At 33.5% G+C, this 24584-nt stretch overlaps 1 protein-coding gene across 3 annotated transcripts in view; it reads left to right on the top strand.

Annotated features, from left to right (window-relative positions):
* Positions 1–23398, top strand: part of Mmp16 (matrix metallopeptidase 16) — a 257974-nt gene extending 234576 nt beyond the window's left edge. For all 3 annotated transcript variants that reach the window (XM_087190561.1, XM_087190559.1, XM_087190560.1), the window contains 3 exons: positions 9372–9522; positions 17397–17512; positions 21858–23398. In XM_087190561.1, coding sequence (XP_087046687.1) covers positions 9372–9522; positions 17397–17512; positions 21858–22192 — 602 coding nt within the window. In that variant the 3' untranslated portion in view covers positions 22193–23398. The remainder of the gene's footprint in view (positions 1–9371; positions 9523–17396; positions 17513–21857) is intronic.
* The last annotated feature ends 1186 nt before the right edge of the window (positions 23399–24584 follow it).

Raw genomic sequence — 24584 nt, 5'->3', positions numbered from 1 at the left:
GTATTACATTTTCATATAAAATTCTAGAAAGTGCACATAGAAACACAGTGACAGAAAGTGCCTCAAAAGTATCTTGGGGACAGATTAAAATTGTGTGGAAAGAAATATAAACACATCAGAAGACACAGGATGATGAAAATATTTATTTTCACGTCAATGCTTTAGATATATATTTATATGTAGAACTTAACAGATTATACACTTTATATTTTGCTTATTGCATAATAATCATACTAAAATAAAGCTACTGTTTAAAGGAATGGTTTGCTAAGCACATAGTTCATGTTGGCATGGTTTATGCGAATATTTCATAAATTTATATATACTAAACCATAGGTAATATAATTTAATTCTTCCACGATTCTAGAACTTGTTAATTATGAGCATACAAATTAATGCTGTTGTAGCTTTAATTACTTAATTGATCTCACTGACAATCAAGTTAAGATGTTCTCTCAAAGCTCAGAGCCACATTCCCTGGCAATTTCTCATGTCGGTTATAGTTCTAGCATTAGAATTTAGAATGAGAAAAGGACTAAGTCCATTCACTGAAGGTATATTAAAAGCATACAATCTCAATTTAATATTAGATATTACTAATTTAGAATGATTACATTTTCTAATAAGTATCTAGTGGAAATGACTATAAAATATGTTCACAGCCACATCTTGAACAATCTCCTCATTGCTACTTTATATTGCTCATCTTTGTTCTATTTTTGCTCTCTAATTTCTTGCATCTTATTTTTGTGTAGTTTTTGCTTTGCCATTGTATTATATATGTTTTTCCCATATGAGCACTGACACTTTTTGTGAAGTGAAGCAAGATACAAGTAAGTAGATAAATAGTTTAAAAAACTTTTTCTTTTAAACTCACATGTGTAGATTGTGTGGGTCTTTTTTTACATTGTGTTTCTTCAAGTTCTTCTTTTAAAGAAGTCACATGCGTCTCTCCTTAGCAATTAAGATGCTCCACAGTGCTCCTGCTTGTTTTGAGCATGAGGGTAGATGTACAAGCAGCAGGCCTTCTTCGCTGAATGATAGCAGGCTCATGGTTTAGAATACATGAATATCACTTGGCATTATTTAAAGTTGTGATGCCTGAACAGATCCCCCTTTTGTTTCTCTGCTTGACATTGACAGATAACATTGAGTTGTTTTCCTTTATTCATGTTAGTAAGGTCTTTAGTTAGAGAGACACAGAAATAGAAAATATATCACAGTTCAAGGAACTGATATGCTTTTCTTCAGAAACTGGATGTAGTATTTGTGCTATTCTATTCAGCTATCGTATTATCACTCAGGTGTATCCAATGTAATAGAATAATATGTTGTTAGCATAATTGAGCCAGATGTTAACTTTTAAATTACTAGTCATGTTTAAACTGACTTTCAGAATTTGGCACTTTTTCAAAATTCTTGAACTATCTAACCACGAACAATATCAAAATTAAACCTATTCCGGCCCAGGGATTTAGCTTGGTGGTTCTGGCACCTGTCTCACAAGTGCAAGGTCCCGAGTTTGATCCATGGTTCCAAAGAAAAAAAAAATTAAACTTATTCTATATAATGAGCACTAACATAGATCAGTACACTTAACAATTTATTATTGGCATTATTTATTCATTAAAGTAAGTGGTAAGTAAATCTGATCAGTGGAATACTGTGTTACATAATAATCAATACCATACCATTTATTAGGCAACATGAGCCAGACACATGGTGAGTATAATTGATGTCTCATTGTTTTCAGCATTCTGAATAAATGTCAGTTTTTCCTATAGGAATTAGAAAAGGGAGCTCAGATCCAGTGACTTGTCCAAGCTCTCACAGCTTGTAATTGGTACAGTTACCTTTCCCTGCTTATCCAACTTCAAACCCACTCACTGCTTCACTAATCCAAGAATCTAACAAAGAAAGTGTAAACGCTTTTTGACACTTTTTAAACAGATCTTTGAAATACTCTCAAAGAACATATAAATTTTGAATAGTAATCAGTCCAATAAAATTTTCTGAGCAATCAGAGTGCAGGCTTTTGCTTTCTGAAGAAAATTCAGCCAGGAAAGAATTTGTGTTTCTATCTCTTTTGTAAAACACCATACAGTAAATGCCTTCCTCTTGGTGAGTCATATGATCTTTTCTTAATTATTAAACTCTCATGCAAAGGCCATCAAAGACAAAGACAATCTGTTACTAGACATGGCTGTTATTTACAAAAGCAGGCAGTAGCTGGTGTCCCTAGTTTACTGACCATTGTTGTAAAAGAGATACAATATGTAAATATTTAAGGAGAATTTTATAGACTCTGAGGAAACAAATATATGGTTGATTTATTTTTTGTTTTCAGTAGTAAGGCACAAAGGTATCTGATGATTGAGGATAAAATAAAAAAGCATGAACAGAATACAGCAGATTATTTAATAAGCAATTCCATTAATAAATGTAGAGTGATTAGTTGACAAGAGGAGAGGAAGCAGGAAATCATTAGCAATTCTGAATACTGGAGTGCGAAGCTGTTCTGTTCAGAGTCAATTTAAGATAGTAAAATGAGCACTGAATTAAGAGAACCAGGCTTTAGTACAGAACTCTTAGCAATTGTTTGTATGATTTTAGGCACATCATTTCTTTGACCTGTAAAATAAATGAAGGTGTCAGGCTGGATTCTGAATCATTCTTCTCATTTACTATATCTGAACAATATTATACACTCCCACCGGAAACAGTGACTCAGTTATAGGGTGTTAAGAAAGCAGGTATGAAGCATAGCCTCAGAGTAGATACTGTCTTCCTGATTAAAGCAAAGAAGGTCAAATCTCATTAGATTTAATTTTTTCTTGTAGTAATATGTAGTTTAATTCCACATAGGATTATTTTCTTAATGTCTGTATCCTCTGCCAACATGTACATGAGCCAGAACTTCTGTGCTTCTTCCTTCCTGTACCTGTAGCTGCTATTTCAGTAGCTATCACAGGCGCTTAAAAAGCTGATAATGGATGGATGGATGGATGGATGGATGGATGGATGGATGGATGGATGATTGATGGATAAAATTAATTAAGAAATCACTGCAGTAAATAGGCTAAAAATCCCTCACTAACTCTAAATTTTCTTTGAGGTTATTCTTTGTCTTTATAAAACTTCTCTATCTTTAACTCTGACTTGTTGATATTTTCCTCTGGATTCTGCCAAGTACAGTGTCAGTAAAGAGCAATTTTTTCCACTTGCTCCAGAATATGTCAATCTTGTGTAAAATCCAGTAAATACCTTCGTTCTGCTGAAGAGGCAACATTTTCCTTGAGAACCAGTCAGTCTGATGGTAAAGTTGTTCAAAACCCACATATTATAAGTAAATAAAATGAATTTAATGTGAATCTTAGTTATCCAAAAACTAAAGAATAGAAACAGCCATTTCAGTTTGACATGCACAAATCTTAACTCACTAAGCAAGGAAACATATTTTATAGTTGTATTTCATTAATAAACACTTTTATTATTCATAATAAATGAGCACAAATGCTTTCTAGTCAAGGTGGTTCTCCCTCTCCCACTCTCTTTTTCTACCTTTTTGGGGTCCTGGAAATGAACCTAGGACCTTCACCCTGAATTACATCTCCAGCTCTTTTTATTTTTTCTTTTGAGTAGGAGCTCCCGCCTCAGCTTTCCAGGAACATGCTGCAATACTTAGCTTTCTTTTTGTGCATGCTCATGTGTGTGTGTGTGTGTGTGTGTGTGTGTGTGCACGCATCACGTGTGTGCGTATAACTGCTGGGATTTCATCATGCAATCTACAGCAAATATTTATCTATAACTTTTAAGTTTTTCTTCATTTTTAAAGAACTTATATGTACATTTTTAAAAAGAAATCAGTTGCTTATCCCTAACAGAAAAAAGCTAATCAAGAACTTCTATATAAATACCTTAACTATTAAAAGTTAAAGACTTGTCATTTCTCGTTTTTAATAATAGAAAACACTCGATCAAAAGTACGGAAAAGTACTTTTAAAGTACACTTTTTAAGAAATAGTTTTTGATATAAAAAACAAGAATTTCCTGTAAGAACTGTAACTCCCTTTCTCTTTTTAGAGATATGATCTCCTGAGAAGTGTGAACATCTTAACCAAGCTTTATCATTTTCTCTTATTTGGACCATAGCATCCTGGGTATTGATGTGCCTAATATAATCACTGGGCAAAGTGTAAATAAACTATCATGCACATGAGAGTTTAGAAAGTGCAAATGGGCTTATTTTAAAGCATACTGGAATGCTCCTGTTTGAAAGAGACAAGTTGAACTGATTAAATATTTATTCTAAATAGCTATCAGGGGAGACATTGAAACTGAACACCTTTTTCTAATTAATAATGAGATGAAAGAAGAGAAGGCAATGAGTCACTGAGGTATAGCCCAAAACAATAGTCTTTTCTGTCTTTTTCGTCTATTCTTTTAAGATTTTTTCTTTTAATTGGTGCACAGATAGGACCAAACTAGAGAGGGTGTCATGAATCAATGCACTTTGAATTTTCAATCTCACTGACTTTGGAAAGGAAGTGATCTGAACATTTGGTTGAAGTTGTTTCTTAGTAAAATTTCCTAATATAGCAAGGGCTCAGGGTATATCTGTACTTGCATGGCAGTGTTTCCTAATACACAATTAAATATAATCACTTATATAAATGGTTTTCCAACACAATACTGGGTATCTTCATAGCTCCTCAGACTTGCTAATGGTTATAAAATTCATTTTTTCTGATTTGTTAGTAAGAGTCAACACTAATGGCCACCATGCTATTTATATAGACTTTATTTTCTCCTTTTTAAGATTTTTGACTACATCTATTTATGTAATATTGAACATGATTCTTTGGACCAATAACCTTCAGTTTTCCAGGCATTATTTATGAGATGCTGAAAAAAATAGTGTGTCTGATATAATGTTTTTATTCAAATTTCTCATAGCAGAGTTGGTGGCAGCCTTATGAACCCTTGAAGTCCAATGTATTAAGTAATATGATATAAGTAAAGACTGATTAATCTGGCAATACAGTTGGTCCCTGTTATTCAAAAAGGATATGCTTTCCAGAGAAATAATGCTAAGTTGTGAAATGTCATTCCGCTTTTCCAAAAACAGAGATTAATCAAATGAGGATAAGATAAGTGATCTATATTGTAAGAAAATTTGAAATGGTATGCCTGTGAGTTTGGGTTTTATCTTAACACAGTTAAAAAAAAAAACTACTGAAAATTTTAAATAAAAGAGAGACAAACTCAGGTTTGTATTTTAGGGAAATCTCCTTAATGAGCTTGTGGGAGATAGGTAAAAGTGAGACAGACTGGAGGCAGGGAGATAAGAAATGAGACTCTTGGAATTATTCAAGCTAGAAAATCATTCTTAAGGTAAATGGCTAAAAGACAACATGGCATATTACCTAAAATCCAGGACTCTGATCCTCAGATTTGGAGGCTTAGATGCACCTAAGATCTTACATGACTTTTGGATGTTCAAAAGTTGTATTGGGCCATATTATTCAGTTAAAAGAAAAACAAGACTTTTTGGTTGAATTGTGCTGATAAGGGATTTATGGTGTGTGACAGCTGCACCTTGGAAACTAGACACAGTTGTTTTCTCTCTAAAAGGCCTCCCAGTCTCTCTCCCATCCGTAGTGCTGCTCTTTGTGTCTATTCCATCCACCCTGCTCTTTTAATATACTTCTCTTACTCAATTTCCACCTCCTCATAGTGTCTGCCTGCCTATGGCCATCATGGCTTCTCAGGCTTCATACTATATAATGAATACTCTGAGTGGAAAGTCAGAACTCCCTCGGTCACAGTCCCAAGACAGAAGTATGGAGGACTCTGCTCATCTGAGCAAGCCATATCCTGGTAGCTTACTCTGCAGTATTTTGGTTGACTCTACTTTTGTAGTGAGAGGATGGAAGGAGAATAAGGAAAACAAAGGATGAAATGATTATCTTTAGAAAGGATGGTGAAATAGACTTCCAGAGACAAGTTCAAGGGAGAATTAGGAATGCAAATCTGTTCAATGAAATAATCCATTAAATATGAAAAATAATGAACAGAAAGTTTTCTGATGTGATCCACTGAATAACTGGAATGCCAGCTACCTAAATAGGGAAAATAAGAGGAAAACTTTGGGATGAATGCAATCTTAGATTCATGAGTCAACTTTGTAGAAGAGACACCAATAGGTAGCCATATATATTGTTTGGCTTTTAAGAGATATTTGGTCTAGATGAAGCCATTTCTCTCTCATATCTCTCAATCACCACTCTCTATTTTGACTTCTGAAGTTTTCTGTTATGTTAGTCTTCATCACTGTTTTTCCCTCTTCCTTACCTTTCTACTCCGATCTCTTCCTTTATGTAATATTTTTTGAAGATTATATGTTTCTAGAATCTCAATTCTGGCTTCTCTTTATCTTCTTTTATATATTTTACCCTTCAAAATCTCACCAAATCCTAAATTAGTAAATACCATACTTATGGGTGTGAGTTATAAGTTATGATCTTTAAACAGACATATCCAGTTGCCTACACAATTTCTTTACATAGATATCTCATTGACATGTGAAGATCTTGACTGGAACCTCCAGTGGCTCACCTACCTCCATCCTCGATACCTTATTTAATAACACTCTAAGTCTCTTGTCTACACAAGCCAGAACTTGGGGACCATCCTTGATACTATTTTTGTCTTGTTTACCTCAACCTGTCAATTCTATGTTCAATATATATCTTGACTCCATTTTCTCCTTTCCTTCATTTCTACCACTACTATCAAAGAACATATTAATATAACTATTCAATGACTTCCCATTCCATTTTAAAATAAATTTAAAGGTTACATGATTCTCATCTCTTATCTTACTATGCACTTCTACCACACTGTATTCTAGCCCCACAGCCAGCTTCTTTCAAAAATTTGTTATTGATGTCTCTCATCCTCAAATAATCTTTACTGGGCAGGCACTTTTTTAATTATGTAAGGCAGGACTGAATAGGAAAATCTTGTCTATGTCCAATACAAAGCAGCCTCCTTTCCATTCTTCACATATTAATACCTTTTTCCTTTTTAATTTTCATAGTATTTTGCTCTCTGAAGTTTTGTTTTTCCCCCCATTAGTTTGTTGAAGTTTCATATTCCAATACTACTCACTAGAATCTAAACTTCATGAGCTAGAGATGCTGCTTTTCTTGCTTACTCCTATGTGTCTGATGCCTATAACAGTGCCTCGTAGATGTATTAAGTTAAGCCGTAGAATAAATGATTCAGTTAGTTCTCACAAAAGACCCTTGAAATTTCTTCTCCTTTCTATTATTTCCTGGGTAATCAATTTTTCACAAAAGACCAAAGATCATCCTCTGAAAATGTAAAACTAACCACATCCCTGCACTGATACAATCTTTGAGGGCTTTGTAGTTTCACTCAAGATCAAATCCACTTATGTTGGTTTTCAGGGCTATGCTCCTCAGTTAGGACACTCCACTGATCTTTCCATTCATGGTTATCAAATTCTTCTCTGGTTGGATCCCTCTTCGTGACATTCTTTGGATAGGTATTTTCTCTTCTTTAGAGTTTGGTATGTGACTTCTTTAGAGAGATTTTCCCTGACATTAAAGTAAGTTCCTCTGAAGTTTTAATCTTAATCTTGGATATATTTCCTCTTAGCGTTCATTAGTTTTTCAAGTACTACAATTATATATGTGCACATTTGGTTTTCATCTGCTTCTTCTACTAGCATGTATGATTACTATGGTTAGTATGAGGACTGTCTTGTTTTCCTTACTATCCTTGGCATCTAAGATGATACTTGGCATACTGAGATATTTCAATTTAAATGACATCAAATAGTAGTAGAAGATTTTACAATCAATGGGATTACCCATTGAAAAGTCCTAATTAAACCAGACTAAAGATATTCTTTGTTATATGTTTGTTTTGTGTTGTTTTAGGGCAGTACTTTGTTTTAATTTCTGAAATCTCTTTAGGTGTGGCAAGAATACTCCAGTTTATCATAATCCTCATAAGGTGTAGTATTGAAATATTGAAAAACAAGTATGACTTCACTCTTAGATAGAGGAGATAGAGGAGCTCTTACTTTGTCAGATATTAACCCCAGGAGGATTTGTTATCCAAGAGATTGTTGAATCATGAAAAGATCCAGGAGGACATACTTAAGTAAACTATGCCATTGCACTGCCTTTTAAATGAGAAGAAAGGAGATAGGCCTCTGGGCTATGGAAATCTACTGACTTTCCAGAGATTCTGGAAGTACTGAAGGGCTTCTACTCTTATCATCTCTAATGTAGCCCTTTCAGTATTTAAGTTTGTGACCTTTCTTGATTTAGAATAAGAAGAGAAGAGAACAGGGACTTGAGTCCTGGAAAATAATAACAGTCCAGGGCTAAGTAAAATAAAAGATCTCAGAAAGGAGCAGCTAAAGAAGAAAGAGAGGAAGGAAAAGAAAATGATTCCTCACTGCTTAGGAAGCAAAGCACTTTAAGTGGTTAGTTGTGTCAAGAGATAAAGATGGAGAATAGTTGACTAGATGGAGGACATTGAAGACTCCGAGACAAAAAGTTTCAGTGGATATTATGTATGAAATCAACTTTCAGTGGAATGCGAAATGGCTGTAGACTATTGAATGGGTATACTAAGAACAAAATATCAGGCACAGTGTACCAGGGGCATAGGGCATGTGGAGCCATGTTGTTTGTAGAGAATTTCCAAACAGCAATAAGCTGACTGAAGTCTGCCTACTTTTTAGTATTATCATCCTCTGGCAATTTTGAACAAGGATAGGATTAAAATTTTCCTCCCTTTGGATACCACTCTTAAAAAGAGGGCTAGTCTTATAGCCTGAAGAAGACATTTGGTCAAAGGAGGATGGTTCACTATACAACTAGAGAGACTTGAATATATATATATATATATATATATATATATATGTATTCAAGATAAATATTTTAATATTAACTAAAGCATTTTGAGAGCACACAGAATTCGCAAAACATAGAAATGATTAATGTTTGAACAAAAATAGAGCTAATGATTCCTAGGGGAGGAATCCATGATCTTTGATTTATAGTTGTTTCCTTATGGCTTAAATTGTAGATCTATTTTATTTTTTCAATTAACTCATATATTTTAACTATATTTTAAGTAGTCATTCGTTGTGCCTACTTTTGAAAATAATATTAATATTTCAAAAATAACATCATTTTTATAAATGTGACTGCTACTAACTTATTTCAAGGAATTTATGCAAAATAATTTACATGCATTGTGTTAATGGATATACTATAATCTTGCACTAAATTAGTGTCTTATTCATTTGCACTTATTTCATACAGGCAACAAATACTGGGTGTTCAAGGACACAACTCTGCAACCTGGTTACCCTCATGACTTGATTACTCTTGGAAATGGAATCCCTCCTCATGGTATTGATTCAGCCATTTGGTGGGAAGATGTTGGGAAAACCTATTTCTTCAAAGGGGACAGGTTAGTACTCATATAACATGAGGGAAGCAGCTAATTAATGCTTCAAGCTGTCCACCTTTCTGCTCTGTCATGGGCATGTACCGTTGATGAACCATGTGTGTGGATATAAACACGAGTAAATGCAACAGAAAATACTTAAAGATGTACTCTAAATAATATTTAAAATAAATTTTCATGTAATTATTCAACTAACATGAAGTTCTTATGAACATATGTATGTACAGTAGTGCATATTTTCTCCATGTTCTTAACATGGCCATAGAGCTGTGTATGCATTGTAAATCTTTGCCCTTGCAATACATTTTCTTGTAATTTTACTTATTTGGGAAAAATAAATTTTAGCACAGGCTATGTGTTTTTGGACACTCAAAGTTAACACTTTACATTTTACACACAATTATTTACAACTATTTTCAAATAATTTCAGTTTATTCATAAATTCTATTTCTTAAGAGCCTATTTATTTACATATTAGCAAGCAGATGTTGTGAACTATTGACAAACTTCCACTGGGATAAAAATTTAACGTACAATGTAATATTCTTTCCGTGCTGTTTTACTCTTATTTTGATGTCTTTTTATGAAATTGTTCAGAGGGACTATAAAATGTAAGTAAATTGTTAGTCTTATAACTCAGAGTAGCTACTGGCTATACATAGATACACCCATGCCCATTTTTGGCAGATATTACATATAAAATATAGGTAAGTTGTAAACAACGTTTTATTTATTTAAATAACTATTACACAGAAAAATGAATAAAGATGAAAAACAAAATTTCAGTTACCCTACTTCTAGCTGAGTCACATCATTGAAGCTCATAATTATTCTTTACTAGCTTGTAGAAGGACTTATATATGCATTGTATTGCCACACACACACACACACACACAAACACAACATGTCAAACATGTCAGTTAGACTGTATCTTATTATCATAGCATAAATTAACTCCATAAAATGGCCCCAATTTTAGGAGAATAATAAGTAAGGTTATAAACTGTATTTTGAAATTTACAGTTTTAATTGAAAACTATTTCAGAATAAATGAATTGAGCTTTACTATGAATAAACTTCCTATAATTTGCATCCATGAAAAGAGAAAAACATATACTTTTAATTTTATTTTGTTACAAATTTTATGTACATAATATTTGTATAGCAAAATGTTTGTAGATTTTTATTCACTATAATGAAGCCAAGACTTGGCTAAAATGTTTCTTACAAAATTACAAACAAAGTGATCCATCAAAAAATGTTACTTTACAGCCACAAAAAGTATAATAACTCTCAACAGGATGTAAGTGCAATAGAGTATGAAGGAAGAAGAATGAAGAACTTCATTGCTAAAACATAGTGACCACTAATGAAAAAGAAAAAAATCCACACACTCATAACATTCTCCAGCTAATTATAATTGCATGTATATGCTGTACTAGGACTGGATCCAAAAAAGAATGGGGTAGAGAAACCAAAGCCTATGGTATGACCTTGGAGAAATTAGCTAAGAAAATGTTTGGTTTTCCTATAACAGTTCAAAGAAGAGTTTTATAGATGATATTAAAAACTCTAATTTTATAATCAGATAGCCCCTTTTGTGTATATATACAGGTATTGTTGTTTAAAATTTTTCCATTCTAAAAATGTAGAATTTATTCAAAAATTTAAGTTTGCAGATTAAATATAGGGTACATTAAATTAGTTAAATCAATGTAGGTTAATGCCAAATTTATGACTGCAGATAAATGGAAAAATATTTTTAATTCATTTGTTTTCTACTGAAAAGTTGTATGCAAAATAGAGCACAATGTATAGAAATACTTTTATTATTTTTCTTCACTTAAGTTGCTGTACTTTTATAGGCTTTAAAAATATTGCAGTAGGATTCCAAATAATTTCTGTTTTTGATTTTATGAAAGATATGAGCTATAGATGTTTTATAATCGCCTCTTGGCCTTTTGACTAAGCTCAAGGGTAGCTGTTTTATAAACAGATTACTTTATATTTGTGTAATTATATAATCCCAGAGTGACATTTGTCAGTACTGTACATTCATTCTAGATTTGATGGCCTACCTAGCTTTCCCTAAATTCCTGCAGTGACAGTGCAAATACGAGGTAGCTATTCCATTTTCAACAGCTTTAATGTCTATTTCCTTAAGATTTTTGTACAGAGCCTGGCCTAATCCTGATTAATATATTCAAAAATTATTTTGAAACATATACTCTGTGACATGGGCTTGGAAATGAAGATATAGAAATTATCACCAACTCCTATTTCCTGCTTGAGCAGGGGGAAGTTTCAGCTATATGAAGCTACTCTGAAAAATGTGTTGTAGACAGATGAGACAGCTGTGGAAAGGCAGTAATTTAGGAGTGAAAGTGGATTGTTCAAAAGCAAGAAAAAGCACTGTAGCCAGTGATTAAGTGATAGAAGAGGTCAAGCAGGTACATACAGACCAGATTACGTGGGGTCCCCTAGGCCTTGTCACAGAGTTCAGCCTGTGTTCTGAGTACAATGGAAAGGCCTTGGCAGGTTTTCAACAGGAAAGTGCTGTGATTTGATGTGATTCACAAAGGTCATTCTGTCTTCAGTGTGAAAAATGGACTTCAAGAGTGGAAGCAAATGAAATAGTTGGGAGGCTGGTAAAGGACTGGTGTGAGACACGGCAGAGGTGGTGGAGAAGAAGCAAAGGGAAGGTTCCAGCACACATTCTGTGTGTAATCATAACAAGTTCTCACGGCTTTACTTTTATAACGGAGGGGAAAAAAATCAATGGTAATTTCTAGGTTCTTCCCCTAAACAATTGAACGAGCAGTATCATTTCTGGAGGTAAAGGAGTTACGAGAAAAATATTGGGGTGAAGGGATTAAGACATTGGAATGTCCCTGTTTGAGACACCAGGGGAGAGAAGGCAAGAAGGTACACCAATAACCGAGTTTGTGACTTAGTGAACAGGCCAGGTAGGAGCACACATTTGAGAGAAGTTGACATTAAAGATGTTGAAAGCAGAGGCCTTTATGAAATCTAGTATAGAGATAACCAAAGAGTAGAGGAAATGGTGCTTCTTTAGATAGATCTGTAAATACAGATTTAAATATCTACTCTTTCACTATTGCACATACTGCATGGGATTCAGTCCCTCAGATTCCTACTTGCCCTTTTCATAGTATACTACAATTTGGTACTTGGATACATTTTGATTTTCATAGCATTTAGCTCTAAAATGCTATGTTTCTAAATCATTCTCAATGTCTTCTCACAAATACATCAAAGATTCTACAGCCATATTTCATTCTAAGCATAATTGTTGAAAATTTTAAGCTATTTTCAAATAAAATACACAAAATATTGACCTGTCTTGGAATTTTTATAAATTATCATTAATAGTCAAATAAAAAAATAATTTTCTTTCATCTATCCTAAGTTGTGAGTTTATAATTATGTAATATATGCATTTTTAATCATTTAATAAGATGGTGAAAGTTAATATTTTTGGTTCTATTGCATTTTTAAGGCTCTGAAGAGAGGAACTTTGATTATTTGGGTATGAAGAAATTACATGTTCTTGCATTTTGTGGTAACTTAACAGAATCAAGAAATCTTATCTCTGAAACTAACAGTTTAGACTAAGTTGGATTTTAAAAAAAGATGAGTCATCTGAAATGACCATTGGATCTAGTTGGTATTCAGTTTGGAGTTCAGTATTCAGTTACATCCCATTGAAAAATTTTACTCCAAAATTTTCTGTACAGTTCTTACTAGCACAGGAAGAATTTAAAAAATTTTGTATGCAATTATATAATTTGTCTTGTATGGTTGTGATTTATGTTGAAGCCTAAATCTTATTTCTGATCATAATTTATTTTGAAACATTGCCTAAGAATGCTTTTCTCAAAGAATTATCTAATTAAAGACAAAATCTGAAATAGAGATAACTGAAGAAACAGAAGAAAAAGCTATGTTAATTTTTAAAAGCTATATTCAGTTATCATAGCTTTATTTTTTCCATTATAAAATCTGAAATTTAAATCCCTCAAATGGTTTCTTTAGAGTGTTAAATCTGAATATGCTAATTTGAAATTTAATTAATCCATAAGTTTATTTTTCAGGGAGGAAAATATCAATGAAATGACTTTTTGATTCATGTTGAAATATGTTCAAATGTGTTGGGAATTAAAATATGAACCTATCTTTATGGATAAACCCTATGTCTTTTGAGACAAGCATAAATGTAGTTAAATAACTCTAATCATGCTTATGCTTACTTGATAAACAACAATGCAACACAAAGCAGACATTTTGAGTGTTCAAGCCTATATTGAATTTTTCAGATTGTGAAGTGATCCCAAATTCCAATTTTATATTATCACTATGAGAGGAAAATATTATTTTATTTTGACAAATTTATATAAGAATTATGTTCTTGTAATGGAGTCTAATAAAATTCACATTCCACAAATATATTCTTGAAATATGATCTCTGAATGTTATGGGTATAGCATACAGTATATACCTCAAAAAAACATTGTTGGGTAAATGGATCTATGAATAAATATAAAAAACAATAAATGGAAATTATATTTAACTGTTTGAATGAAAACACCAAGAGAATAAGAATGACAGATAAATTCATTATAAGAATGCTTTTTTGAGGGGAATACTAGCAGCAACGTGTTAAAAACCACACTGAACTATGAATCAGCATTAATTTGAATTTTGTTTCTACCACAAAAGCAGAGCAAAGGTGACTAAGTCATTTACTTTTGAATAAAATAATGCCCAATGCTCTATCATTGATTGAATTGATGGATAATATATTCTATAGCTGTAGTTAGGATACTATAATGCATAACATAATATACAATATAAAACATTATTAAGACTTAACTGAAGTAACCAAAAATAATGGATTGTATAAATTTACCTTATAGGTATAAAAAGTTCCATAAAGTATATGTATTTGACATAAGTAATAGTGTAACTACTTCCCAGTAAACTAATCTCATTTTTAAGTATGCAGTATGTTACTAAGAAATCACATTGTTCCCACAATTTAAAACTATTCCAGACTTCTAGGTTGGCATTTTAAAGCTCACTTTAACTTAGGGTTTATATCATCTAAAATTCCCATTTATTGTAAGATATATCATTATTTGATCATCAATGAAGGGAAGAATCTGCCAAGCAAACTTTGACTTTGTATTCATTATAAAGTACATTCTGAGATCTAGAGAAAAATAAGTTTTTTAGTGTCTGTGAAATAAGGTATTTGTTTCCCCATGAGAAACTTTCTTTAAGTGTGGAAAGCAGTTAACATATAGGACTGCTGTAAGCCTCACTGCGGTTGATTCATAAAGAGAGTTTATGGGCAGTCTCAACCACATTAACCATTCTGTGTTCATCATAGATTGTTCCAGAAAGAAGGAATATTCAGAAACAATTTAAAATGAGGTGTTTCCTCAAGCCAAAAGTGAAAGAAAAAATATTTCAAAATTGATACTATAATATACTAATAATTTTGCTTCACTATCTTCTTCAGAAAGATAGGTCCCAGCCACTCACCATTATTTCGGCACAGTGCTTCTTCATGAAGTTTTTCCTACTCTGCTCCTCTGATCCACTGTCATTTTCCATGTGATAAGGTTCTGTGAGAAAGACCTGTGAGAGTTTTTTTCCCTCTTTGGATAACCTCTGCCTTGTGGGTTACTAACTGGAACACTTTTTGAAGCAATGTTTTTCTCCTTTCCATGTAAAAATTAAACATAGAGTAGTGCTAATATGTCAGTGTTACTCGAGTAGGGTTTCTAGAGATTTAAAACAAAACCTTCTAGATAAAATCTCACAGCTCTGTAAATGAAAAAATCTTCCAAAATCCTGTCACACCCCCCCACACACACACACAATGATAGCCTCGGTGGAAAATACTTATATTTTTCTAATTTCAGGTGACATGAAAAACGCAAAGATATTAAATAATCATGTCATTTTCCAAACCTATGTTTGTAAAACACTAGCTTCTGTAGAGATCATAGATACCTAGTTGAAGACAGAGGAAGGTTGCCAAATAAATTTGGGAACATATTTTGTGATGTCAAATAAATGTGAAAACTGTACTCATATAGAAAATCATGAAGAATTTTGAAATTATACAAACCTTGTTATATATATGGCTGTCATCTCTTGTTGCCCTCAAGAATTTTCCTTTTGCAAATGGGGACAATGATGCCTATCTCATGGTTTTTTTAATGACCTATTGATCTAGCATTGTGCTTAAAATAGCCACTTTTGCTGTGAAGTCTCAATGGTTTTACCTCATTTCCTCAATGCTTCAGAACATTCAAAGTATAAACTTGTATAGGCCAGAGATTTAGCTCAGGTACTGAGTTTGATGCCTGGTACAAAAAAAAAAATATATATATATATACATATATATATATATATATACACATATATATATATATATGTATATATATATATATATAACTTGTTTTACTCTTAGAATATATGGATAATAGTAATAACAATAGTTATAATGATGGTTCCATGGAAGTCTGGGAGTTGTGGAAATGTGGCCCAAGTTCTGTCCTGTGAGAGGACAGGAGCTGATTATTCTGATTCTGTGCTTCACTTCTATCTGTTTTACTGTCTATACATTGAGGACTCCAGTCAATACCGGTCCTAAGGTCTTTACTCATACTCAATTTCTTCATCTACAGTTCCACTTTGATGTCTGAATTTAACACACACTCATGATTCTTCTAACTATCCTAGTTTAGCTTCCCCTTCTTCTTCATGGCACATAATTCTTCCTAATAATTAGACTCAAAATTCTTAAGTCATATTTACCTTCCTTCTCTCTCACTCCCACAACCCAATACATTAAGGCCTTTGAAATATTTCCTCAAATGGATCCCAATTCCTTGAATTATTATGAGCTCTATTGCTTACTCCCTTATTCAAGTTTATTGTAATAGCATCTGAACTGATGGCCCTGTTTCTATTTTATCTCCTTCAAGTACTTAAACAACCAGTGCATTCTTTTCAATAATAAACCATATTTTGATGCATCTCTGCTCAAAATGTGTAAGTCTTTTTAAGAGAAAAGCCAAAGCCTTTGCTGTAGTGTGAAGGCCTATCTAATCTTAGGATCTGGTTCATACTCTGACTCCCCATTACTAACACAGTTCTAGTCACCCTAGCCTTTGGTAGATGGGAACTGTCAACCCATAGATGCTCTTCCTAAACTGTTCTTCTCTCAAAGACTACATGTATTGTTCCTCACTTTTTGCTCACATGTCAGCGTATGAAAAAATCTTCTTTGTCTAATAATATAAAATGCCTTCAACGTATTCCCAGACAAACTTATCTGCCTTGCTTCCTTTATAGTTATCATCATCTCCTATCATAGTATATATTTATTAATACATTAGGTTATTATGTGTGTCATAACATATCCTAAAATCTAAGATCAATGAGTGATGGGCATGCCTTTTTTGTTCAGAGTTGTTTATCTTGAACAATCAAGATACAATGTTCAAGGATATATATGGGTTGATGCTATACTTATGAATTGTAAATATATCTAGCATACTGTACTTAGCATCTTTCAATTTTAGCAGACTGAATAAGTCCTCACTTTTAGCATATGCAAGATATGTACAATAACATATACATTATTCACATTTTCTGGAGAACAAAGTAAATGCTTTCAGTCCACTCTTTCCAGTGATTTGAATCAGATGTTCTGCAATCAGTAACAGGTATACAGTATCAACCATAAAGCAAGGATTTGATGGATGTTAGCTATAACATTATATACATAATTGTTTTCTATGCATGTATTGTTGTTGTTGTTGTTTTGTCCTTTTCAGGTATTGGAGATATAGTGAAGAAATGAAAACCATGGACCCTGGCTATCCCAAGCCAATCACAGTCTGGAAAGGGATCCCTGAATCTCCTCAGGGAGCTTTTGTGCACAAAGAAAATGGTATGCATTATGTACATTATACATTTTATAAGTGTATTACTTTAATAAAACATTTTACTTTTTCACTATGTTAAATGAAATCATTGGAAAGTGCTATACTTGAGCTACATAATATCAAAATAACTGTATAAATATATAAATTTATCTAGATTCACATTTACTATTATGCTCTAGATATTAGTTAAGCTCAACTTATTTAAGTTTATTTTGAAAAATCATTGAAAACTAGAGTTAAGCCTGGGATTTAGCTTAGCGGTTCTGCCTCCTGCCTTGCAAGCGCAAGGTCCTGAGTTCAATCCCTGGTACCAAAACAAAAACACACACACACACACAAACAAAAACAAAACTAGAGGGAATACTTTAATATGGAAGGCATGGATACTTCTGAAATAACCTCATCTATATTTCTTTTTAATATCCTGTAAAGATAATAATAATAAACATACCTGGGAAAGGAACTGGCCTCAAGAGGAAGATATCAGTGCAGGCTGAGGCACTAAGACACTTGTTGATAATGCATGTTGAGGGTTCTAAGTTTTCATGTATTCTTTGGCATAGAGTTTTAGCAGACAGAAAAGATCCCCAGTCCCATGTAATCAGACTAAAGTGGATGCAAAATGACCTAAGAGTAAGACACAAGAGCCCTTGTATATGATCTTTGTCAATCATAAAATCTAATATGATGGAATCCTGAAACATTTTCTGTAGTTCACTCATCTAACATCGAGAAATCCATTGTTGTAAGAATCCTTTCCCAATGAGAATTTTTTTCTTAAATCTAGAAGCTTAAAATTAAACTATACATTTGTATGTTTTTGAGTTAGGGTGAAATATGCCTCCCTATAATGTCTACCTTGTAATATTATTGCTGCCATTTTGGTCAAGGAAATAACATGATGATCTGGTGTCATTTCAATGCCTACTTTGTGTCAGTTGTTACATAAATTATTTAATTTAATTGTTCTACATAAATGGCTCTTTTACCAACACTGTTTATTTATTTTTACCAATACTCAGATTAGATACCTCACTCCTGATCCTAAGATTAGTAACATCCATAACTAATTCTTGAAACTAGAACATTTTAGCCCCAAAGAATGTGCTCTAACACACTGTCTCCAAAGGTAAACCTATTATTTTCTATGATGCATTGTTAACAGTAACTGATAATCTAGTATATCTGGTTAAAGTTGTCATTTAATCATACTGTACTCTCCCAGGTTTCTTCAGGGTGTGGCTTTCTGAGCCACCCTCCTTGTGCTATCCAGTGGAACCATCCTAATTTGGCAATTTGCTTGTTTTCCTCTTACATGTTTTTCTTGCCTTTCTTCTGCTTTACTTTTAGTTTTTCCCAAATAGCTACAACAATTCATATCACAATTGATTCATGCAGAATATAGTAGAATACTTGTTTTTTTTAACAACTGTGTGGGCTTCAACTGTGCTAAAGCCAGATGAAGAATCCTCTTTCAGTTGGTTTTATATTAATTGCTATAAAGCCACACCTCTCAAGTATTCTATTTTTCTCTTTCCAGCTTGAAATTTGAAGAAAATATAAGATTCCAGTGTTAATACCATTTAGCCCCATGTGTAGTCTCTTAAAATTCTTGGTTCTAATTATTTGGTGTGTTAATTCTCCATTTCTATGCTCATAGTCTGTTAAAATCTAGAAGCTTATTCATGTAGATATTTCCACAAAAGTCTCTTTATCCGTTAACATTTATTAATCACTAATTAATTTTAACCAATAAAAATCTAAGAGCAGAAAACAGGATAAAAAGCACACTACCATGGGAAAACATCAATTAAGCTATAATAAGAAAACTCTGGTGGACTGTCTCATTGCACTGTTCGAATGAAACAACATAGAAAATAGTCTGTAAGGTCCAAATATAAGAGAAGAATACCATCAAGTAACATGTTATAGCCTCATGAATTTTTCTTTCAGATTTTCTTTTCTGAAAATCTGTGGGAGGATGAGATGGGTACTGCAGATGAAACTCAGGGGTTCTCTATCACTGACTACATCCCCAGCCCCTTCTATTTGTTATTTTGAGACAAAAATCTCACTGAGTTTCCCAGCTAGATTTGAACTTAACACTCCTACTGCATCAACCTCCAAAGTACTGTACTTTGGCTTATGGGATTGTGCCATCAAAAATTTTCTTAATAAGCATAATACATGTAGCTGATTTTTTTTAAATGAAACTCCCTAAACATTTCTTCAAGTAATATTACATAAATGAAAAAAGACAAAATTATTGAATAAGATGGATTTTGCAGGATCAATATTTGATTTACATATCACAATTTCAGACTTTTCAAATCCTTACATTATTTATCTCATAGTGACTGGATTTTAATTTTTAACAGGTGAATTCAGTACTATAAATACTACTCATATATGTAATATGGTACTCCAAAATTTGGCCTGCAAACTTGAGAAGTATGAAAATGACAATTTCTTAACTTTTGCATGATGCCCAGTAGCTTTGTAGCAATTAGCTTTGGCTTAAAATTGAAGATTAGTACACTTTAAGCTGTTAGTTTCCAGTTTATAAACATAAAAAGTATGTTCACCTGTTTGAAGATTTGTTTAATGGTAAATCAATGCCTTCATTCAACTATGACCATCTAATGTGCTGTTATTTGGCAGGCCCTCAACATGTCTTCATCCAAGTTTGTTGAGTAATTACATTGGATTTCATTAGAGTAATCAAATACCAGCTCCCTGTAGAAAAATTTGAATCTACATGCACCTGTTTTCATTTGGCAAGTTTCTCCAATTACAAAACTATCCTTTGAAATTAAAAGCAACAGCAGATTTTTATGGCATTGAAAAGAATTATTTGCAAGATGAGGTGGCCTGAAGTGATGGTCTATTCTTTCTGAAATTTCATGTGAGAGCTCACAGTTCTTTATATCAACAGTTATATCTATTGCAACTTTGATGTTTAACTGACAAAATCACTAAGTGTGCAGGCTCTAGTTATAGATCAGTATTTAAATCCTGCTTTCACCAGAATATTGGAAATTTTTGTTTTATTTCTGAGCCTCATTTCCCTGAGAAGAGTGGGTAATTAATTATACTTGACAGTGGTTGTGAGGGTTAAAAGAAATAATAATATATAGTAAGTTTACAACACTATGCCTCCCCTATACAATACAATAAAAAATGAGGAAAAAATAATCCATTAGTGATTATGAACTCTTATCACTTATATTAAAAATAGACAACTCCCAAAATACAGTTTTTCAAGTAATTATAGCCTTAAAATATTTTTCTTGGTGCTTTGATGAAACCAAAAATTAAGACCAAATAGCACAGTCACAAAACCAACTTGCATGAAAGAGCTACGTACAGAAAGATTGTGTGTATGGAGAACCATCCTAAGAAATTGCATATATTTGCAGTTTTTTAAATTAGAACCTTATAAAGACTGTTATTTGGACCCATAATATATCGAAACAGCATACACATGGTTGAGTTATTTGAGCCAGACCATGTCATCCTCCATGAATTATAATTTACTTAGAAATATTAAAATTAACCTTATAGATCTGTTTATACCATTTCTATAAAAATGAGTAATGTCTTTACAAGTTCTATAAAATAATGCTAGCTGACAAAAAGTTAACATAAACTAAGTAAATAAGTTAAATAAAGGGGACAAAATAACCCTGCCCCAGAGCCAGAAATGAGTTTAGTGCCCATAATACTGTAAATATCTATTTAGTTGTTAAGATTCCTAGCAGACCAAATACCTACTGTCTGATGATTTATGATGACTTCTTGTCCAAGTGACAAAAGGAAACCTGTTGTTTAGGAGTAGCACAAGGATGCCTTATACTAAAATGATGAGAAATTTCCCTTGTGGTTCAAAGAAGCGAGAAGTGTTTGTAAAATGTATTGAACAATGTCCTCCGTGGCAGTCTGAGGGTAAACACTGTTCCAATTTATAAAGCTGTTTCAGCATCTTTCAGTGTAGGCTGATATTATCACACTAATGTGTGATTCCGTGACAGCACTCCTGCAAGCCAGGAAAAAGAATAAAGTTCTCTTTCTAGTGCAGAGTAGGAGTAGCTGCACAGAATTTGGTCTTGTGCCAGTCTTCTGTAGATACCATTTCTCTGCCCTCCTCTTTGCTGAGCTTTCCTTTGGTGTTAGGAGACACAATCTCTGGAACACAGCAGCCAGGGCCACTATAAAACAACTGATAGTATTTTCTTCTTATGAAAACTGGAGTGCCTTAAGATACATCTTTTAAGAAGCCTGTCTCATTAACATTTCTAAACATGGACACTTTCACAACTAAATTCTATCCATGTGTGTGTTTTCCCCCAGGCTTTACTTATTTCTACAAAGGAAAGGAGTATTGGAAATTCAACAACCAGATACTCAAGGTAGAACCTGGATATCCGAGATCCATCCTCAAGGATTTTATGGGCTGTGATGGACCAACAGACAGAGATAGAGAAGGACACAGCCCACCAGACGATGTAGACATTGTCATCAAACTGGACAACACAGCCAGCACTGTGAAAGCCATAGCTATTGTCATTCCCTGCATCTTGGCCTTATGCCTCCTTGTATTGGTTTACACTGTGTTCCAGTTCAAGAGGAAGGGAACACCCCGCCACATACTGTACTGTAAACGCTCTATGCAAGAGTGGGTGTGATGTAGGGTTTTTTTTCTTTCTTTTCCAGAAGTTTGTGGTAACTTGAGATTCAAGACAAGAGCTGTTATGCTGTTTCCTAGCTAGGAGCAGGCTTGTGGCAGCCTGATTCAGGCTGACCTTCCAAACCAGAGGGTTGCTGGTCCTGCACATGAGTGGAGACACACTCATGGGGAAGATTACATGATGCACAGTTATCTGCCGTTCTTCAGTCCTTTGTCTTTCTTTGTCATGCAGTTCTAGGCCTTTCCTCTGCACGTTCAATGCCCAGTAAGATTTCTGGATTACCTAAAGAAGAGGAAAAAAAGAAGAAGAAAAGATGCTTCTTAAAGGATTTTAATATTATTTACCTTCTGAAGTCTGATCCCATTTCTGGGAGAGAAAAAATAAAAAGAAGCAAAACAGAAAACCCATAATTTTTTTTTCTTTTTTTTTTGCTTTAAAGCAAAGGAAAAAAATTCCACAATTGAACTTTCAGGAAAGTGTGAAGACCCAAAACAGCTTTGTCTCCAAAGAAGATAGCTCTGTGACTGCTATGGATAGTCTCCTGCACATCACTTTGTCAGGTGGGAGATCTGGAATACACATGCAGGACTTCAGACTGTTGGGACAGCCATTTTCCAACAAACAAGGGGCCAAAATATCTGCAATATAGTAACAGCCTTAATAATACATCCATTTTTCATTTTCTACAGCTGTTCTCAGCTATGTCCTCAATGTTTCATCACATTTATATTCATAGCTATATTCAAACAGGATCTTTTAATTGTTTTGAAGTGTTTCTAATCCCCTTCTTGCCACCAGACCCCTACATCATTGTGATAATCTGCCCAGGTTGTATTAGGCCATTGCCCCAGGCCTTCCATGGGTCTGTCAGGAATATTCATTACAAAGCAGAGCAAAAAGCACCATGTCCTGAGGTAGATTACAGTGACAGTCATATTATAAGGATCGATGACTCTTGTAATACATTGATGTAACCCTTTGAGAACTATCAGACCTGCTTTAAGAGTCTTATTATCCAATTAGAACTAGGCAATGGTAAAACAATCACAGGTTGAAGAAGTTCTGGCTTTTATAACGTATTCTCTGATCTCATGTAATTCTTGGGTGATTTACAGCAGTAAATAAATGCATTTATAACAAACAGATATGGTGTTACTTGCCAAACATTTTCTGGCAAATAAAAGTGATATTTTGTTAACAGTACCTTATAAGAGTAAAATTTTATTTCAACAACTGGTTATAATAACCTAAGTCTTTTTTCCCTTAGACAGACTGTATTTTTATTTTAAAATGCATTGCATGAAAATTGAATTTACCTTGGTACAATGCAGTCAACATTGCCATTTAAAAATGAATTAAAATGGTGACTCTGAGATTGCATGAATGTCCTCCAGTGCATTACCTATTGCATGTCAACCATAGTTCTCAAAGGGTTAGTGTAGCTTCTGGCATTTAGCCATCCATTAGGTCACTGACAGAGCCAAGAGATCACCAAAGCATTTCATTGTTGAGTGTAATTTGTCCAAACAACAGTATTGTCATTTTCATGTGACCTGTAGAGCAGGTTTGTATCAATATTTTTTTCCTAGAGAAAAGTCAGCAACTGACAGACCTCTTTATTGATTTTTAGGAGCTGCTTCTTGCAGTGAAAGGCTTTACAGCCACTGGGCTGTGAACTTATTAGAGATGGTCAGAAGGAATGCACCCCATGAGTCAGACATTGGCTTTGTGTGAAAGCCAGCTTTTGAGGGGATTAGCTTTTGAAACAATGAACAGCTTGCCTTGAACTTGATTATTGATCTGTTGACTGTCATTAACAACAACTTAAACATTGTCTTCTGTGAAAATTTTCCTTGAAGAGTCCTGTTCTATGTCTTTGCCCTTTGACTTTTAACTTGAAAACTGGCACAAACTGAGGAATTCTGTTGTGGCTTCTCTATCAGATGGTGAATTGTTCTCTAAAACCTAGTCAGCAGGAGCTGTTTCCCTAGAGTGGAGAGAGGAAGGGTGTTGACAGTGCATCTGCGGGTGAACACTTTGCTCCTTACATGCACACCCTCAAAAATGCCCTATAGGTAGAAGTGACTCTTATTTTCCTTTCATATAATTTCAAGCCTAAGTTCATCATTTTAGTACAAATTATAAAAACTATAGGGAAAAAAACCTCAAATACTTGAATGGCCAGTGTGGCTTTTATATAAAGCAGGAATTTTATACTAGTGAAAATTTCTTACTCATTTGCTAATACACATTTCCAGATGATTTTTAATGAGTGTAGGTATACATTCTTATTTGGAAATGGATAGTTTGGCTGCCTTGAATTTATATTTATACTCAACATTGCATGAAAACTAGAATGCCTTTTGGTTAAACTACATGTTTATGACTT

Source organism: Heterocephalus glaber, unplaced genomic scaffold (genome assembly GCF_053883595.1).
Source record: "Heterocephalus glaber isolate CG9 unplaced genomic scaffold, H.glaber_assembly_v1.0 deba00001553, whole genome shotgun sequence".
NCBI lineage: Eukaryota > Metazoa > Chordata > Mammalia > Rodentia > Bathyergidae > Heterocephalus > Heterocephalus glaber.
This window is presented reverse-complemented; position numbering and strand designations above follow the sequence as displayed.